The 18090-nt window shown below is 39.7% G+C and overlaps 1 protein-coding gene across 18 annotated transcripts in view; it reads right to left on the minus strand.

Annotated features, from left to right (window-relative positions):
- Positions 1 to 18090, minus strand: part of LOC117327783 (collagen alpha-1(XIII) chain-like) — a 140788-nt gene that overhangs the window by 36319 nt on the left and 86379 nt on the right. For 14 of the 18 annotated variants that reach the window (XM_033885069.1, XM_033885025.1, XM_033885010.1 and 11 more), the window contains 4 exons: positions 16755 to 16781; positions 6107 to 6178; positions 5342 to 5467; positions 4955 to 5017 (listed from right to left, as the gene is read on the minus strand). In XM_033885069.1, coding sequence (XP_033740960.1) covers positions 4955 to 5017; positions 5342 to 5467; positions 6107 to 6178; positions 16755 to 16781 — 288 coding nt within the window. Of the gene's footprint in view, positions 1 to 4954; positions 5018 to 5341; positions 5468 to 6106; positions 6179 to 13974; positions 14263 to 16754; positions 16782 to 18090 lie in introns of all 18 variants that reach the window. The other 4 variants (XM_033885087.1, XM_033885095.1, XM_033885033.1 and 1 more) reach the window with 3 other exon arrangements.

The following is an 18090-nucleotide window of genomic DNA, read 5'->3' on the forward strand; positions in this document are numbered from 1 at the left end:
ACACAATTCTTTTACATTACCAGACAATCGAAATATAACAAATTTTAAGACGGAGGTATTTATTTGATAAAAGGGCTTCATATATTTGGTTCTCCACTCAATGAAGATAGGGCATTTTGAGGGCTCTCATTCAGTTACTTTTATTCTCAAATGTAACTTCTTCTGATTTTGACTTGTAATTTAGGGAATTTTGCATACCCAAAATCATTATATTATGTTGTGTTGTCTTATGTAATATGTACACTGCCAGGTTTTGTTGGTACTTGTCTTATGTAATATGTACACTGCCAGGATTTGTTGATACTTGTCTTATGTAATATGTACACTGCCAGGTTTTGTTGGTACTTGTCTTATGTAATATGTACACTGCCAGGTTTTGTTGTCTTATGTAATATGTACACTGCCAGGTTGTGTTGTCTTATGTAATATGTACACTGCCAGGTTTTGTTGATACTTGTCTTATGTAATATGTACACTGCCAGGTTTTGTTGATACTTGTCTTATGTAATATGTACACTGCCAGGTTTTGTTGTCTTATGTAATATGTACACTGCCAGGTTTTGTTGTCTTGTGTAATATGTACACTGCCAGGTTTTGTTGATACTTGTCTTATGTAATATGTACACTGCCAGGTTTTGTTGTCTTATGTAATATGTACACTGCCAGGTTTTGTTGGTACTTGTCTTATGTAATATGTACACTGCCAGGTTTTGTTGATACTTGTCTTATGTAATATGTACACTGCCAGGTTTTGTTGTCTTATGTAATATGTACACTGCCAGGTTTTGTTGTCTTATGTAATATGTACACTGCCAGGTTTTGTTGGTACTTGTCTTATGTAATATGTACACTGCCAGGTTTTGTTGTCTTGTGTAATATGTACACTGCCAGGTTTTGTTGATACTTGTCTTATGTAATATGTACACTGCCAGGTTTTGTTGTCTTATGTAATATGTACATTGCCAGGTTTTGTTGATACTTATCTCATGTAATATGTACACTGCCAGGTTTTGTTGGTACTTGTCTTATGTAATATGTACACTGCCAGGTTTTGTTGTCTTATGTAATATGTACACTGCCAGGTTTTGTTGGTACTTGTCTTATGTTATATGTACACTGCCAGGTTTTGCTGTCTTATGTAATATGTACATTGCCAGGTTTTGTTGTCTTATGTAATATGTACACTGCCAGGTTTTGTTGGTACTTGTCTTATGTTATATGTACACTGCCAGGTTTTGCTGTCTTATGTAATATGTACACTGCCAGGTTTTGTTGATACTTGTCTTATGTAATATGTACACTGCCAGGTTTGGTACTTGTCTTATGTAATATGTACACTGCCAGGTTTTGTTGTCTTGTGTAATATGTACACTGCCAGGTTTTGTTGATACTTGTCTTATGTAATATGTACACTGCCAGGTTTTGCTGTCTTATGTAATATGTACACTGCCAGGTTTTGTTGGTACTTGTCTTATGTAATATGTACACTGCCAGGTTTTGTTGGTACTTGTCTTATGTAATATGTACACTGCCAGGTTTTGTTGGTACTTGTCTTATGTAATATGTACACTGCCAGGTTTTGTTGTCTTATCTAATATGTACACTGCCAGGTTTTGTTGTCTTATGTAATATGTACACTGCCAGGTTGTGTTGTCTTATGTAATATGTACACTGCCAGGTTTTGTTGGTACTTGTCTTATGTAATATGTACACTGCCAGGTTTTGTTGGTACTTGTCTTATGTAATATGTACACTGCCAGGTTTTGTTGGTATTTGTCTTATGTAATATGTACACTGCCAGGTTTTGTTGTCTTATGTAATATGTACACTGCCAGGTTTTGTTGTCTTATGTAATATGTACACTGCCAGGTTTTGTTGGTACTTGTCTTATGTAATATGTACACTGCCAGGTTTTGTTGATACTTATCTCATGTAATATGTACACTGCCAGGTTTTGCTGTCTTATGTAATATGTACACTGCCAGGTTTTGTTGGTATTTGTCTTATGTAATATGTACACTGCCAGGTTTTGTTGTCTTATGTAATATGTACACTGCCAGGTTTTGTTGTCTTATGTAATATGTACACTGCCAGGTTTTGTTGTCTTGTGTAATATGTACACTGCCAGGTTTTGTTGTCTTATGTAATATGTACACTGCCAGGTTTTGTTGGTACTTGTCTTATGTAATATGTACATTGCCAGGTTTTGTTGATACTTGTCTTATGTAATATGTACACTGCCAGGTTTTGTTGTCTTATGTAATATGTACACTGCCAGGTTTTGTTGGTACTTGTCTTATGTAATATGTACACTGCCAGGTTTTGTTGTCTTATGTAATATGTACACTGCCAGGTTTTGTTGGTACTTGTCTTATGTAATATGTACACTGCCAGGTTTTGTTGTCTTATGTAATATGTACACTGCCAGGTTTTGTTGTCTTATGTAATATGTACACTGCCAGGTTTTGTTGATACTTGTCTTATGTAATATGTACACTGCCAGGTTTTGTTGTCTTATGTAATATGTACACTGCCAGGTTTTGTTGTCTTATGTAATATGTACACTGCCAGGTTTTGTTGGTACTTGTCTTATGTAATATGTACACTGCCAGGTTTTGTTGGTACTTGTCTTATGTAATATGTACACTGCCAGGTTTTGTTGGTACTTGTCTTATGTAATATGTACACTGTCAGGTTTTGTTGGTACTTGTCTTATGTAATATGTACACTGCCAGGTTTTGTTGGTACTTGTCTTATGTAATATGTACACTGCCAGGTTTCGTTGGTACTTGTCTTATGTAATATGTACACTGCCAGGTTTTGTTGTCTTATGTAATATGTACACTGCCAGGTTTTGTTGTCTTATGTAATATGTACACTGCCAGGTTTTGTTGTCTTATGTAATATGTACACTGCCAGGTTTCGTTGGTACTTGTCTTGTGTAATATGTTCACTGCCAGTTTTTGTTGAGACTTGCCAGGGATGATCACCCTATATAATCTATATACTGGCATCTGTTGCAATAAATATAGTGGTAGGTTTGGTCACAGGCACCAAATGTAAGATGAGTGGAAAAATGCATTATTGGACAAGGGTTTGAACCAAGGACCTCAGAAAACTAGCTGAATGCTCTATCAATAGAGCTACCTGGTCCCTGATGATCGATTCGGCCAGTTCCATTACAGGTGACTTGGAAAATTTGTCCAACTGTTTGGAGTCTAGTCAATGTAAGTGCCTGTTGGTGGTCGCCTTGTAATTGACAGTCACTTACCTAGTAGTCTGAAACAGGGCGCCTGATACCAGCCATTTACTCTGTGGCTTGAGATCGCTCAAGTTTAATTGGATCTTTCCTTTAACTACTAAGTCTCATAGCTAATGATCTACAATGTGCCTGTATAAAACATGTTTCGGCAACAAAACAAAATCTCACATTCTTGTTTGAAATTATCTGACAAACTTTGTTTTACGATACTGTAAAAGCCTGTGTAATTTGAAAGGCTTTTTGTTCTGAAATAAGTTTAAAGTTGAGGGTACACAAATTATACCAATAAAGACATTTTCAAAGTCTTTTTTTACAGAAAAAAGACTGTCAACTCTCAATGTCCGCCATCTTGGAAAAAGTCGGAAATTCCTGTTGGAAACTTGAAGATTAATAAAAATATAGAAATTTATTCTTGTTAAATTTGTCAGACAATATAATGATGTCTATCTACCTCCTACATGTCTTGATATTTAAATGAGATTCATCACAATTAAATAGAAATCAGCTCTAAAAAAAAACGTTACTAAAGAATGATGCAACAGCACCATACTTAGGTCTTAAAGTAAATATCTATTTTCACAAATTTCTAATAAAAAGGAGGCATATATTCAGACAGTTTTATCATAAACAAATTCATAAAACAATTAGTCTATTAATCGTATTGTTTAAAAGTCAGCCATGATGATGGCCTTACCAATTTTTGAATATCATACTCAATGGAGCTATGTCAATTATAAGTTGAATTTGGTGTTGATTGTTTAACTCAAAGATATTTTTACAACAAGAGGCCCATGGGCATTAATAGTTTTGATATACTTTAGCATATTAGACCCCTTGGACCTTGAATGAAGGTGAAGGTCATTCATTTGAACAATCGTCATAGCCTTAAATGCTACAAACCCAATATCAGGTCGCTGGTCCTCTGTGTTATCAAAAAGAAGTTGTTTAAAGATTTTAGTATATTCAACCCCTGTGACCTTAAATGAAGGTCAAGGTCATCTGTTTGATTAAACTTGGTACCCCTTCATCCAAGCATTCTACAGACCCAATATAAGATATCTGGGCCTGTTGTGAATTGAAATGTAAATTGTTTACGACGGACACCGCCGGACAAAAGGCAGACACAATAGACACTAAAAATCTAATACCATCATCAATTAATACCTCATATATATGTGTCAAACAGACTTAATAATGTGCAAAAATTTACAAAAAAAAGTGGTACAGAAGTCTTTTTTAATGCAAATAATGCTTTCCTACATTGTGAAGCTAGCTGTTTTGGGGATAAACAAAAAATACCACTATAGTTTAACAAACTTGGTGTATCAGACTTAAAACAGGGATAGAAAATATTATTATACATGTAAAATTTGCTTTTAACACAGAAATCAATGACAGACATTTTTGGATGAAAGTTGAATTTTTTTCCCTTATGCACTAGTAATAAGCTATATTGAATAGCTGAATTGTACATTTTTTGTTTTGTTTGGATTTTAAACAAAAACTATTTTTCAGATGTTGACTATTACCAATCTCTGTAAACCGGCCAAATATGCTAGTCCCATTGAGAACCGGTTTAGACAGGTTATACTGTATTTAAATTCTCCCTAGAACACCATGCTATGTAAGGAAGAGCATACACAAAGGTCAAACAAGGAGAAAGTTACCGCCATATTGGCAGTGCACACTCACAGGAATGCCTCTAGGCCCGGGCTTGCCATCCTTCCCTGGTATGCCTGGAGTACCTCGCTCACCCTGGAGAAAGCAGAGAAAGGAGGGATAGCGTCAACAGCAAGGGACAGCCATGTAGGTAAGAATGGGGCGGAGTAAGCTACATTAGGTAGGATATGCAAGGGGAACATTATTTAGAGATGAAGGCTAATGTTTTGGATAGGGTCAGTATGACAGATCAACTAACAAGGATCAAAATGGAAGGAGAAACACTGGGAACACGTGTGGCATACTGTGACAACAAAATATTCTGTTCCCATTGGTCTCATAGCCACCAGTGTCCACCATGCAGTGAGACTGACATTAGATATATAAGAGGTTTCTACAACACATACTAGACATCTGTACCTGAAACCCTTTTTTCCCGATTTCCCCCTTTTCTCCTTTGGAACCTGCTTCCCCTGAGGGTCCAGGCTTGCCAGAAGCCCCTTTAGGCCCAGGCCGACCAGATCGGCCTTTCTTCCCCTTCTTACCCTAAAGTAGTAAACAGACAGTTGTATACTAATTAATGTATAAAGCTTCCAAGAAATGTTTGTATATAATAAATGCTTAGTTTACACACAAGTTTTGTCTTTGAAAAGTTTCTCTGTGGTATTGTTGAGAAAACATGCAAAAATCTTATTCATTTTTAATCAACAATCAATAACTGTTTCAACTTAAAAGTAAATTTTAACTGAAAACTTATTTCTACTTTGGTGAAGCAGGGATTCCAATCATACACTTCAGTAATATACAAAATCACCCCAAACACTCAGTCTGTGATGGTAAACAACATTTAACACAGTCCTGTAAACTATTACAACAGACACCAGTATACCACAATAAGTAACAAGTACAGTACAATATCTGCAGGATGAGGAGTATAAAGAATACTAAAAGCCACCCCAGGAGAAGCCAATAAGTTACAGTAGAATGCCGCATGTCTAAACTCAGAGCACACAGTTTTTTTGATCATGCAGATGTTCAGACTTAAATGTCAATAGGTAAGCTTATGTAGGCCACAAGAGTTGGATAATTGGAAGTTTGGAGATATGCCATTCAGATATGCAGCATTCTACTGTAATACCAAAAACTGAACATGCATAATCAGGAGATTATAAAATGTCACTTCACCCTTTTTCCACGTCGTCCACGCTCCCCTTGGTCACCCTTGTGTCCGGCCGATCCTGGAAGACCCATTTCACCCTGTCATAAGAAACTTGACACATCAAACCCTGACATGGCCGACATGAACGTCAGCCAGTAAACCTGTGACTAAACTATAAACATTATGATTTGAAATTGTAAAGTGCAACCATATGCTAAGACACTATATCATACACATGTATTCAAATACAGAAGCATGCTTGAAAATCACAACATGTCACAAGTAACAAGCATTGAACTGAATCTGATGCACAGCATGCTGAGAGGCTCATTTACAACATATTCCATTTGATGGAAAATAACTCTCATGCAACAGGACCTGGAACATGCAGAATGGGATCCTAACCTGTCCTATCTACCTCTGCACAATGACAGCCTATCAACCTATTCCCAGTCCAGTTTTGAAACATTTCTCCAAAGAAAAAAAATGGTGCCAATGTAAAAGGAAAACATATGCAGTGAATATGCTGGCACTTGAACTCGGGGCTACCAGCCTTTAGATGGATGCTCTAACTATCTGGACTACCTTGTCCCTGGACTACCAGCCTTTAGATGGATGCTCTAACTATCTGAGCTACCTTGTCCCCGGACTACCAGCCTTTAGATGGATGCTCTAACTATCTGGACTACCTTGTTCCCAGACTACCAGCCTTTAGATGGATGCTCTAACTATCTGAGCTACCTTGTCCCCAGACTACCAGCCTTTAGATGGATGCTTTAGCTATCAGATCTACCTTGTCCCTGGACTACCAGCCTTTAGATGGATGCTCTAACTATCTGAGCTACTTGTCCCCGGACTACCAGCCTTTAGATGGATGCTCTAACTATCTGAGCTACTTGTTCCTGGACTACCAGCCTTTAGATGGATGCTCTAACTATCTGAGCTACCTTGTCCCTGGACTACCAGCCTTTAGATGGATGCTCTAACTATCTGAGCCACCTTGTCCCCGGACTACCAGCCTTTAGATGGATGTTCTAACTATCTGAGCTACCTTGTCCCCAGACTACCAGCCTTTAGATGGAAGCTCTAACTATCTGGACTACCTTGTCCCCGGACTACCAGCCTTTAGATGGATGCTCTAACTATCTGAGCCACCTTGTCCCCGGACTACCAGCCTTTAGATGGATGCTCTAACTATCTGAGCCGGACTACCAGCCTTTAGATGGATGCTCTAACAATCTGAGCCGGACTACCAGCCTTTAGATGGATTCTCTAACTGTCTGAACTACCTTGTTCCCAGACTACCAGCCTTTAGATGAATGCTCTAACTTTCTGAGCCACCTTGTCCCCAGACTACCAGCCTTTAGATGGATGCTCTAACTATCTGAGCCGGACTACCAGCCTTTAGATGGATTCTCTAACTGTCTGAACTACCTTGTTCCTGGACTACCAGCCTTTAGATGGATGCTCTAACTATCTGAGCCACCTTGTCCCCAGACTACCAGCCTTTAGATGGATGCTCTAACTATCTGAGCTACCTTGTCCCCGGATTACCAGCCTTTAGATGGATGTTCTAACTATCTGAGCTACCTTGTCCCTGGACTACCAGCCTTTAGATGGATGCTCTAACTATCTGGACTACCTTGTCCCTGGACTACCAGCCTTTAGATGGATGCTCTAACATCTGAACTACCTTGTCCCCGGACTACCAGCCTTTAAATGGATGCTCTAACTATCTGAGCTACCTTGTCCCTGGACTACCAGCCTTTAGATGGATGCTCTAACTATCTGGACTACCTTGTCCCCAGACTACCAGCCTTTAGATGGATGTTCTAACAATCTGATCTACCTTGTTCCCAGACTACCAGCCTTTAGATGGATGCTCTAACTATCTGAGCTACTTGTCCCCAGACTACCAGCCTTTAGATGGATGTTCTAACTATCTGGACTACCTTGTCCCCAGATTACCAGCCTTTAGATGGATGTTCTAACTATCTGAGCTACCTTGTCCCAAGATTACCAGCCTTTAGATGGATGCTCTAACTATCTGGACTACCTTGTCCCCAGACTACCAGCCTTTAGATGGATGCTCTAACTATCTGAGCTACCTTGTCCCTGGACTACCAGCCTTTAGATGGATGCTTTAACTATCTTAGCTACCTTGTCCCTGGACTACCAGCCTTTAGATGGATGCTCTAACTATATGGACTACCTTGTCCCTGGACTACCAGCCGTTAGATGGATGTTCTAACTATCTGAGCTACCTTGTCCCTAGACTACCAGCCTTTAGATGGATGCTCTAACTATCTGGACTACCTTGTCCCCAGACTACCAGCCTTTAGATGGATGCTCTAACTATCTGAGCTACCTTGTCCCCAGACTACCAGCCTTTAGATGGATGCTCTAACTATCTGGACTACCTTGTCCCCAGCCTACCAGCCTTTAGATGGATGCTCTAACTATCTGAGCTACCTTGTCCCTGGACTACCAGCCTTTAGATGGATGCTCTAACTATCTGAGCTACCTTGTCCCCGGACTACCAGCCTTTAGATGGATGCTCTAACTATCTGGACTACCTTGTCCCTGGACTACCAGCCTTTAGATGGATGCTCTAACTATCTGAGCTACCTTGTCCCTGGACTACCAGCCTTTAGATGGATGCTCTAACTATCTGGACTACCTTGTCCCCAGACTACCAGCCTTTAGATGGATGCTCTAACTATCTGAGCCACCTTGTCCCCGGACTACCAGCCTTTAGATGGATGCTCTAACTATCTGGACTACCTTGTCCCCAGACTACCAGCCTTTAGATGGATGCTCTAACTATCTGGACTACCAGCCTTTAGATGGATGCTCTAACTATCTGGACTACCTTGTCCCCGGACTACCAGCCTTTAGATGGATGCTCTAACTATCTGGACTACCAGCCTTTAGATGGATGCTCTAACTATCTGGACTACCAGCCTTTAGATGGATGCTCTAACTATCTGGACTACCAGCCTTTAGATGGATGCTCTAACTATATGGACTACCTTGTCCCTGGACTACCAGCCTTTAGATGGATGCTCTAACTATCTGAGCCACCTTGTCCCCGGACTACCAGCCTTTAGATGGATGTTCTAACTATCTGAGCTACCTTGTCCCCAGACTACCAGCCTTTAGATGGATGCTCTAGCTATCAGATCTACCTTGTTCCCAGACAACCAGCCTTTAGATGGATGTTCTAACTATCTGAGCTACCTTGTTCCCAGACTACCAGCCTTTAGATGGATGCTCTAACTATCTGGACTACCTTGTCCCCAGACTACCAGCCTTTAGATGGATGCTCTAACTATCTGAGCTACCTTGTCCCCAGACTACCAGCCTTTAGATGGATGCTCTAACTATCTGGACTACCTTGTCCCTGGACTACCAGCCTTAAGATGGATGCTCTAACTATCTGGACTATCTTGTCCCCAGACTACCAGCCTTTAGATGGATGCTCTAACTATCTGAGCTACCTTGTCCCCAGACTACCAGCCTTTAGATGGATGCTCTAACTATCTGAGCTACCTTGTCCCCAGACTACCAGCCTTTAGATGGATGCTCTAACTATCTGGACTACCTTGTCCCCGGACTACCAGCCTTTAGATGGATGCTCTAACTATCTGGACTACCTTGTCCCCAGACTCCCAGCCTTTAGATGGATGCTCTAACTATCTGAGCTACCTTGTCCCCAGCCTACCAGCCTTTAGATGGATGCTCTAACTATCTGAGCTACCTTGTCCCCGGACTACCAGCCTTTAGATGGATGCTCTAACTATCTGAGCTATCTTGTCCCCAGTGTTAAGCACAGTCCAGTTTCTCTACACTTGTAACTTAGGAGATGATGGAAATGTAGACTTCAAGAAGGTTGCAAGGAAAATAAGTTTTTCACATTTACAAAATGTCCAGATCATGTTTCCAAGTTATGGAACCTCAAATTTTGTTCCATTTCATAAGATGGAATAAACTTACTAGAATAATTGTCTTGTTGAAAAAGAAATTGTTGGGACTATATATATTTCTAATTAATTTACTCTTGTCCTGGTATTTACTTAAATTTCACAAAATCCAGCAATATTTACCAGCATTACAGCAGAACTCAGCTCCTCTCTGCTAACTCTTCACTGGAACAGATGCAGTCTGCAGTCACGCTGATTTTCTTCTTCTCCTTTTTTTTTTTAAATTAGCAAACTTTGCTGCATTTTCATGAAATATTTCACAAACAAAACCACTTAACTGTGGTGTAATAGAGTAGTAGATATCACCAACCATCACCTACATGTTACCCTATACCCCTACAGTGTGGCCATGGACTCACATCACACACATAGAAATACTATACAGATATACACACATTCAGTTAAACAAATTTAAAATAATTTTGAAAAGTTTGTTAAATACATGTTTACACTCAATATCTACATATCAAGCATTAGGTTACACAGTTTGTAAGCATACAATGTTTGTTTAAGCAGATTAGAAATTTAGCTGTCAGAAATCAGAATGTTTGATTCTGATCTTGTACTTTGACCTGTTCTGTGGTTATTTTCTAGTAATATTGAATCTTGTATAAAGCCAAACTTCTGGAGCAAAGGGTGGAGAGACTAGATACAAAATAAAAGAGTGTGTCTGTTCCACTAGGAGGACAGGTGGACATCTGACTGGGCACTCAAGAGGGTTAAACAACAATTCAAAGAAAACTAGAGCTCCTCTGTAATTTTGTTATTTGCAAAATACAGTTTTATGGTAATGACACTACATTTCAAATTTTACAAATTTAAAAATTATTTTGCAGGAATAAAACTGGGAAAAGACTGAGGAGTTTTAGCTCTTAATCGTAAAACCTGTTTATAGTTACCAGTTTCCATAGCAACCTTTGTATTTGTGTGAAATTTCATTAGAATTAGATCACCAGTAACAGAATAGTCTGGACAAATTTTTTCTACAGGCTGACAGACGGCGGGGACCAATCAGACCTTCAGATCAACGAGATCAGAATAGGACCAATCAGACCTCCAGATCAACGAGATCAGAACAGGACCAATCAGACCTCCAGATCAACGAGATCAGAACGGGACCAATCAGACCTTCAGATCAACGAGATCAGAACGGGACCAATCAGACCTCCAGATCAACGAGATCAGAACAGGACCAATCAGACCTCCAGATTAACGAGATCAGAACATGACCAATCAGACCTCCAGATTAACGAGATCAGAACAGGACTAATCAGACCTCCAGATCAACGAGATCAGAACAGGACCAATCAGACCTCCAGATCAATGAGATCAGAACAGGACCAATCAGACCTCCAGATCAACGAGATCAGAACAGGACCAATCAGAACGAGACCAATCGGACCATCAGATCAACGAGATCAGAACGGGACCAATCAGACCTCTAGATCAACGAGATCAGAACAGGACCAATCAGACCTCCAGATCAACGAGATCAGAACAGGACCAATCAGACCTCCAGATCAACGAGATCAGAACAGGACCAATCAGACCTTCAGATCAACGAGATCAGAACGGGACCAATCAGACCTCCAGATCAACGAGATCAGAACAGGACCAATCAGACCTCCAGATTAACGAGATCAGAACATGACCAATCAGACCTCCAGATTAACGAGATCAGAACAGGACTAATCAGACCCCCAGATCAACGAGACCAGAACAGGACAAATCAGAACGGGACCAATCAGACCTCGAGATCAACGAGATCAGAACAGGACCAATCAGACCTCCAGATCAATGAGATCAGAACAGGACCAATCAGACCTCCAGATCAACGAGATCAGAACAGGACCAATCAGAACGAGACCAATCGGACCATCAGATCAACGAGATCAGAACGGGACCAATCAGACCTCTAGATCAACGAGATCAGAACAGGACCAATCAGACCTCCAGATCAACGAGATCAGAACAGGACCAATCAGACCTCCAGATCAACGAGACCAGAACAGGACCGATCAGACCTCTAGATCAACTAGAACTGTAGACCAATGGCTAACTATAATACCAAGTTTGAATAAAATTGATCTTAGGACTGATGAGGTATTAGCCAGTACACAAAACCTTTGTACAGTATGTGACCTGGTTACCATGCAAACCAAAATTTCTATAAAAAAAAAACAAAAAAAAGCCCATGGACCTTTATGGTCACCTGAACTTTGATATATTTTGGCAGATTTGATTGCTGTCATTTTGAATTTGAGGTCAATGCCGTTCCACCCAGCATGCTCCTGGCCCAAATATTAGTTTTTCAAGTGTGATGATTCTCAAGAAGACATTTGAAAGATTTCAGTATGTTTGAGTCTGTTGGCCTTGAATGAAGCTCAATGTCATTCATTTAAACAAACTTCTAATCCCTTCAACCCTGCATGCTAAAGGCAAATATTCAGACATCTGGGTCTATTGGTTATTGAAAAAATGTCCTTTTAAGATTTTAGCATATTTGACCCCTGTGACCTTCAATGTAGATCAAGGTCATTCATTTGAATGATCTTGATACCCTTTCACTCCAGCATGCTATGGGCCTATTATCAGGTCTCCGGTCGTCTTGCTTAATGAGAAGAAGTTGTTTAGAGATTTAAGTTTATTTGACCTCTGTGACCTTAAATGTAACTCAAGGTCATTCACTGGAACAATCCTGATAGCCCTCTACTCAATCATGCTATGGCCAAATATCAGGTCTCTAGGACCCTTGGTTATGAGAAGAAATTGAAAATGTCAATTGTTTCAAATGGATGCTGGATGATGACAGACAAAAGGAGATAAGAATAGGTCATTTGAAACTTCGTCTCAGGTGACCTAAAAACAAAACAAAAGCTGCATCCACATCTTCACATATTCCCTGACAACCATATGTAGTTTTATTGAAATTGGTTAACAAGGTTTGGAGGAGTAATCCAAAACATGATATGTCTCACTTGTTGGCATCAGGGGCCATATATAACTGGTAAAAAGTGATGGAACTTAATGGCTTTGGGGAGCGACAAGAACATACCATGCAAAGTTTCATTGAAATCAATGCATAATCCTCGGAGGAGCAGGCAGTACCAAATGATGTCTACAGGCAGACAAATGGACAGACAGATGCACTGATCCCAGTATACATACCCCTCCCCCTCCTGCTTCTTTGCAGAATCACAGATCTTGTCCTTGACTGGGAAAGCAGATGAAGGCCTGACGCCATCTCGATACACAGTAGTGGCCAGTTCTGAACTGGGACAAGGTGGTCCATACACTCATATATCTATCATTACGCTATAAAAAGTTAGCCAAATCAACTTGCATACTGTTAATCACCTCATTGATAAGATTTTATAATGTAGAGAAAAATACCTTGATTTGATTTTACAATCATATACACTCAGCACCTCAATTTAATAGATTTCACTGGCCATTTGTTACACTGGCCACCAGCCCCCAATTTTTTTGTTAAGAATTGTTTAGATAAATTGGACACTAGATTATCTCTCTCTAATCAGAAGCTTAGGATCAATCAAATCCTGGAAACCAAAAGCATAAAGCTCAATTTTTTTTATAATTTTAATATTCTAGAGACAGTTGGCCAGTCCAATCATTTGTCTGAGGAAGGTTACAGAATCATCACGCTATCTGACTCCAAAGATAATGAAAGAGGTGTGACAATGAATAAAGTGTATTTGCAGATGATACAGTTAAATGGAATATGGTTATAACTTCTGGTAAATAGGATGATTACATCAAGCTTTTGCTCTTAAGCATGGGTACAAATCACTATGACTGCAGCTCTTGTCATTACTGAAGTTAGTAAGGTATACCGACACCAATGTTAGTCCATTGCCATGGTTACCTAAAGAACCATCACCAGTATGTACCTGTGCCCAGGGCGCAGGTCGAAGACCACTTGTTGATGAAGTGCCACTTCCTTGTGTAGTGGAGCGCTCCTGCATGCGTCGACGTCGTCGTAACTGTCGGTTACAATACCTGTTGCAGCACTGCCAGGCAACAGAGCGGGGACCTCTTTCAAAAGTGTTTTCTGAACCAGGAATTTCCTCATCAGTTTCCAGGGTAGAGGTTTCTTCATCTGTGGTTGTAGTGACAGTACGGTCTCGTCCACTCATGCGACTTGATCTCACTTCTAGAACGCATCTGTGTGATGGTCTCTTTAGGAACGAGGCAAAACAATAACGATGGTAGATTCCTCTCCCCAAATACATAGAATTTTATTATTTGTCCTCTACTCCACAGTCTATTATTTCATGTAATTTGCTGCAGTCACAGTTTGTTAGAGATATGAATTTTGTTGCAGTCAGCTACTAAATTTTGAAATAAAATCTTACATAATTGGATTTTGCAATTTTTTTTCTTAATAAAGTTTCCAAGATAAAAAGATGCAACAAAGAATGATCTGAGAATGCTGATTGCAGCAAATTTCACAAATAGCACACATGAGTAAGGATGAGGCTTGCACACAGACATTAAAGGGTTCTCTCACCCTTGGACCTCTGGGACCTGGCGGGCCTGGGAGGCCTCTTATGAAGCCCTGAGGATACCCCAGGCCACTTCCTCCTCCGGTTCTTCCTCCTCCTGAATTACTTGATCCTCCCCCTCCTCCTCCTGTATTACTTGATCCTCCCCCTCCTCCTCCTTCCCCTCCTCCTCCACCCCCTCCTCCTCCTCCTCCCCCTCCCCTGCTCCCTCCCCTTCCCCCTCCTCTTCCTCCTCTCTAGGAACAAAATACTGACTTTATCATATATTAATTGGAACTGCATCAGACATATCATCAACATGCTTACAACAAACACAAAAGATGCTGAAGTTATCACTAGATGTCAAAAGATGCTGAAGTTATCACTAGATGTCAAAAGATGCTGAAGTTATCACTAGATGTCAAAAGATGCTGAAGTTATCACTAGATGTCAAAAGATGCTGAAGTTATCACTAGATGTCAAAATATGCTGAAGTTATTACTAGATGTCAAAATATGCTGAAGTTATCACTAGATGTCAAAATATGCCTTTTTTTAGTAATCACAAGATGTCAAAAGATGCTTTAGTATCACTGGCTGTGAAAAGAACTTCAGTTAGCACTAGATTAAAAACAAATGCTTAAGATATCGCTTCATGTTTAAGTTATCACTATTTGTCACAACATGCTCACAACACACGATGTCCCAACAATTGTCAACAACATATCCCAAAACAAGAGACCCAATGGGCCTGTATCATTCACCTGCTACTAATGCAACATTAAAGTCGATTAAGGTCATTTATGTGAAATGTTAGAGAGAGTTGAAAAGAAATTGATTGATTCTGGTAGACTGGGGGATGGATGCCACTCTTTGGCATAAGCTTACTCGGTTGCTCTTTAGGCAGGAGAGCTAAGAATCACTAACAACACTTGTTATCAAATCATGCTTAAACGATCATATGTAAAAACATGCTTACAAAATCAGATTCCAAAACAATACAACACAAAAAATATACATTTATAGGATAAATAAATTAAGAGAATAAATAGTTTAAAAAGTACATGTATTGCAATAATAAATTCAGGCTTAAAGTCTATTTCGTAATCGCCAGATCTACAACGCTGCCAGATAAAGTACTTATATATCATGATTTTTGTCTATTTTATGTCAAAATGTGAGGGTTGTTTCCCTTTGTTTATTGAAGTCTGATAATTGTTATTGTTCCTTTATTACTCAGCATCAAATGTTACTTAAACGACAAAAAATATCATAGTATCACAGGATATAAGGAGAATCACATAGATGTTTTATCAAAATAAACAAGAGATTTATCTTGGCGCCCACCAATGAATGATTCTATGTCAGATTGATCTCTCTATTTTTCCCGTCCTCTTACTAATTTGTGTAATTGAGAAACATCCCTCCCAATACCTTTCAAACAAGGGAAACTTATATATGAAATTTGAGATTAAGTGATAATGTCTGTCTGTCAGCCGTGTTGCTTTTAGATTGGTCCCAAAATGCAATACGAGGGACCAAGGGGAGCCTACATATGAAACTTGAGAAATAACGATAACAAACTTCAATTGTCAAAATCCAAGATGGCTGTCTGTTGGCCATGTTGTTTTCCAACTGTTTCCAAAATGCAATATGCATAACTAGGGACAAAGAGGAACCTACATATGAAATTTCAGAAAGATCCCTTCAGTACTTTCGGAGAAATAGCGATAACAAACTTCAATTGTCAAAATTCAAGATGGCTATCTATCGGCCATATTGTTTTCAGATCAGTCTCAAAATAGGATGTGCACAACAAAGGACCAAAGGGAATCTACATATAAATTTTGAAAGATCCATGATGAATTTTCTTCAAAAAAGTGATAAAAAGGACTGTTTAAGGAAGGCTGGATGAAGAGTGATAAGATTAGTATACTGTAAACATGATTGTTTCACAATTTCAATTTGTAAACTATACGCGTGGGGGTAATTTTCGCAATCAATCCACTTTCGCTTGTGTTTCATGATTACGCAAAATAGAAATCAAAATAATATGTGTGGGAGAAATTTTCGCGAACAAAAGGAGTCCGCATAAATTTCCCTCTCATGTTAGTTTATGCGTTTACAGTAGCTGGGACTAAAAATATGAATGTGAGTATCAAAGACTATTATGTTAAGAAGACTTACTGGAGCTCCAGGTCGCCCATCTCTACCCTGAAAGGACACAAAAAAAAGTTCAATATCAACAAAATGGAGACATATTTGAGTGCATAGGGAGAGTACAGCAATGAAGATCTCCACAACAATGTACTGAGGACAGTACAGCAATGAAGATCTCCACAACAATGTACTGAGGACAGTACAGCAATGATGATCTCCACTACAATGTACTGAGGACAGTACAGCAATGATGATCTCCACTACAATGTACTGAGGACAGTACATCAAAGGGGATCTCCACTACAATGTACTGAGGACAATACATCAAAGGGGATCTCCACTACAATGTACTGAGGACAACACATCAAAGGGGATCTCCACTACAATGTACTGAGGACAGTACATCAATGGGGATCTCCACTACAATGTACTGAGGACAACACATCAAAGGGGATCTCCACTACAATGTACTGAGGACAGTACAGCAATGATGATCTCCACTACAATGTACTGAGGACAGTACATCAAAGGGGATCTCCACTACAATGTACTGAGGACAGTACATCAATGATGATCTCCACTACAATGTACTGAGGACAATTCATCAAAGGGGATCTCCACTACAATGTACTGAGGACAGTACAGCAATGAGGATCTCCACTACAATGTACTGAGGACAATACATCAGAGGAGATCTCCACTACAATGTACTGAGGACAGTACAGCAAAGGGGATCTCCACTACAATGTACTGAGGACAACACATCAAAGAGGATCTCCACTACAATGTACTGAGGACAATACATCAAAGGGGATCTCCACTACAATGTACTGAGGACAGTACATCAAAGGTGATCTCCACTACAATGTACTGAGGACAGTATAGCAATGATGATCTCCACTACAATGTACTGAGGACAGTACAGCAATGAGGATCTCCACAACAATGTACTGAGGACAGTACAGCAATGGGGATCTCCACTACAATGTACTGAGGACAGTACAGCAATGATGATCTCCACTACAATGTACTGAGGACAGTACATCAAAGGGGATCTCCACTACAATGTACTGAGGACAGTACAGCAATGATGATCTCCACAACAATGTACTGAGGACAGTACATCAAAGGGGATCTCCACTACAATGTACTGAGGACAGTACAGCAATGATGATCTCCACTACAATGTACTGAGGACAGTACAGCAATGGGGATCTCCACTACAATGTACTGAGGACAGTACAGCAATGAGGATCTCGACTACAATGTACTGAGGACAGTACATCAATGATGATCTCCACTTCAATGTACTGAGGACAGTACAGCAATGATGATCTCCACTTCAATGTACTGAGGACAATAC

This window comes from Pecten maximus, chromosome 1 (genome assembly GCF_902652985.1).
Source record: "Pecten maximus chromosome 1, xPecMax1.1, whole genome shotgun sequence".
In the NCBI taxonomy this organism is placed as follows: Eukaryota; Metazoa; Mollusca; class Bivalvia; order Pectinida; family Pectinidae; genus Pecten; species Pecten maximus.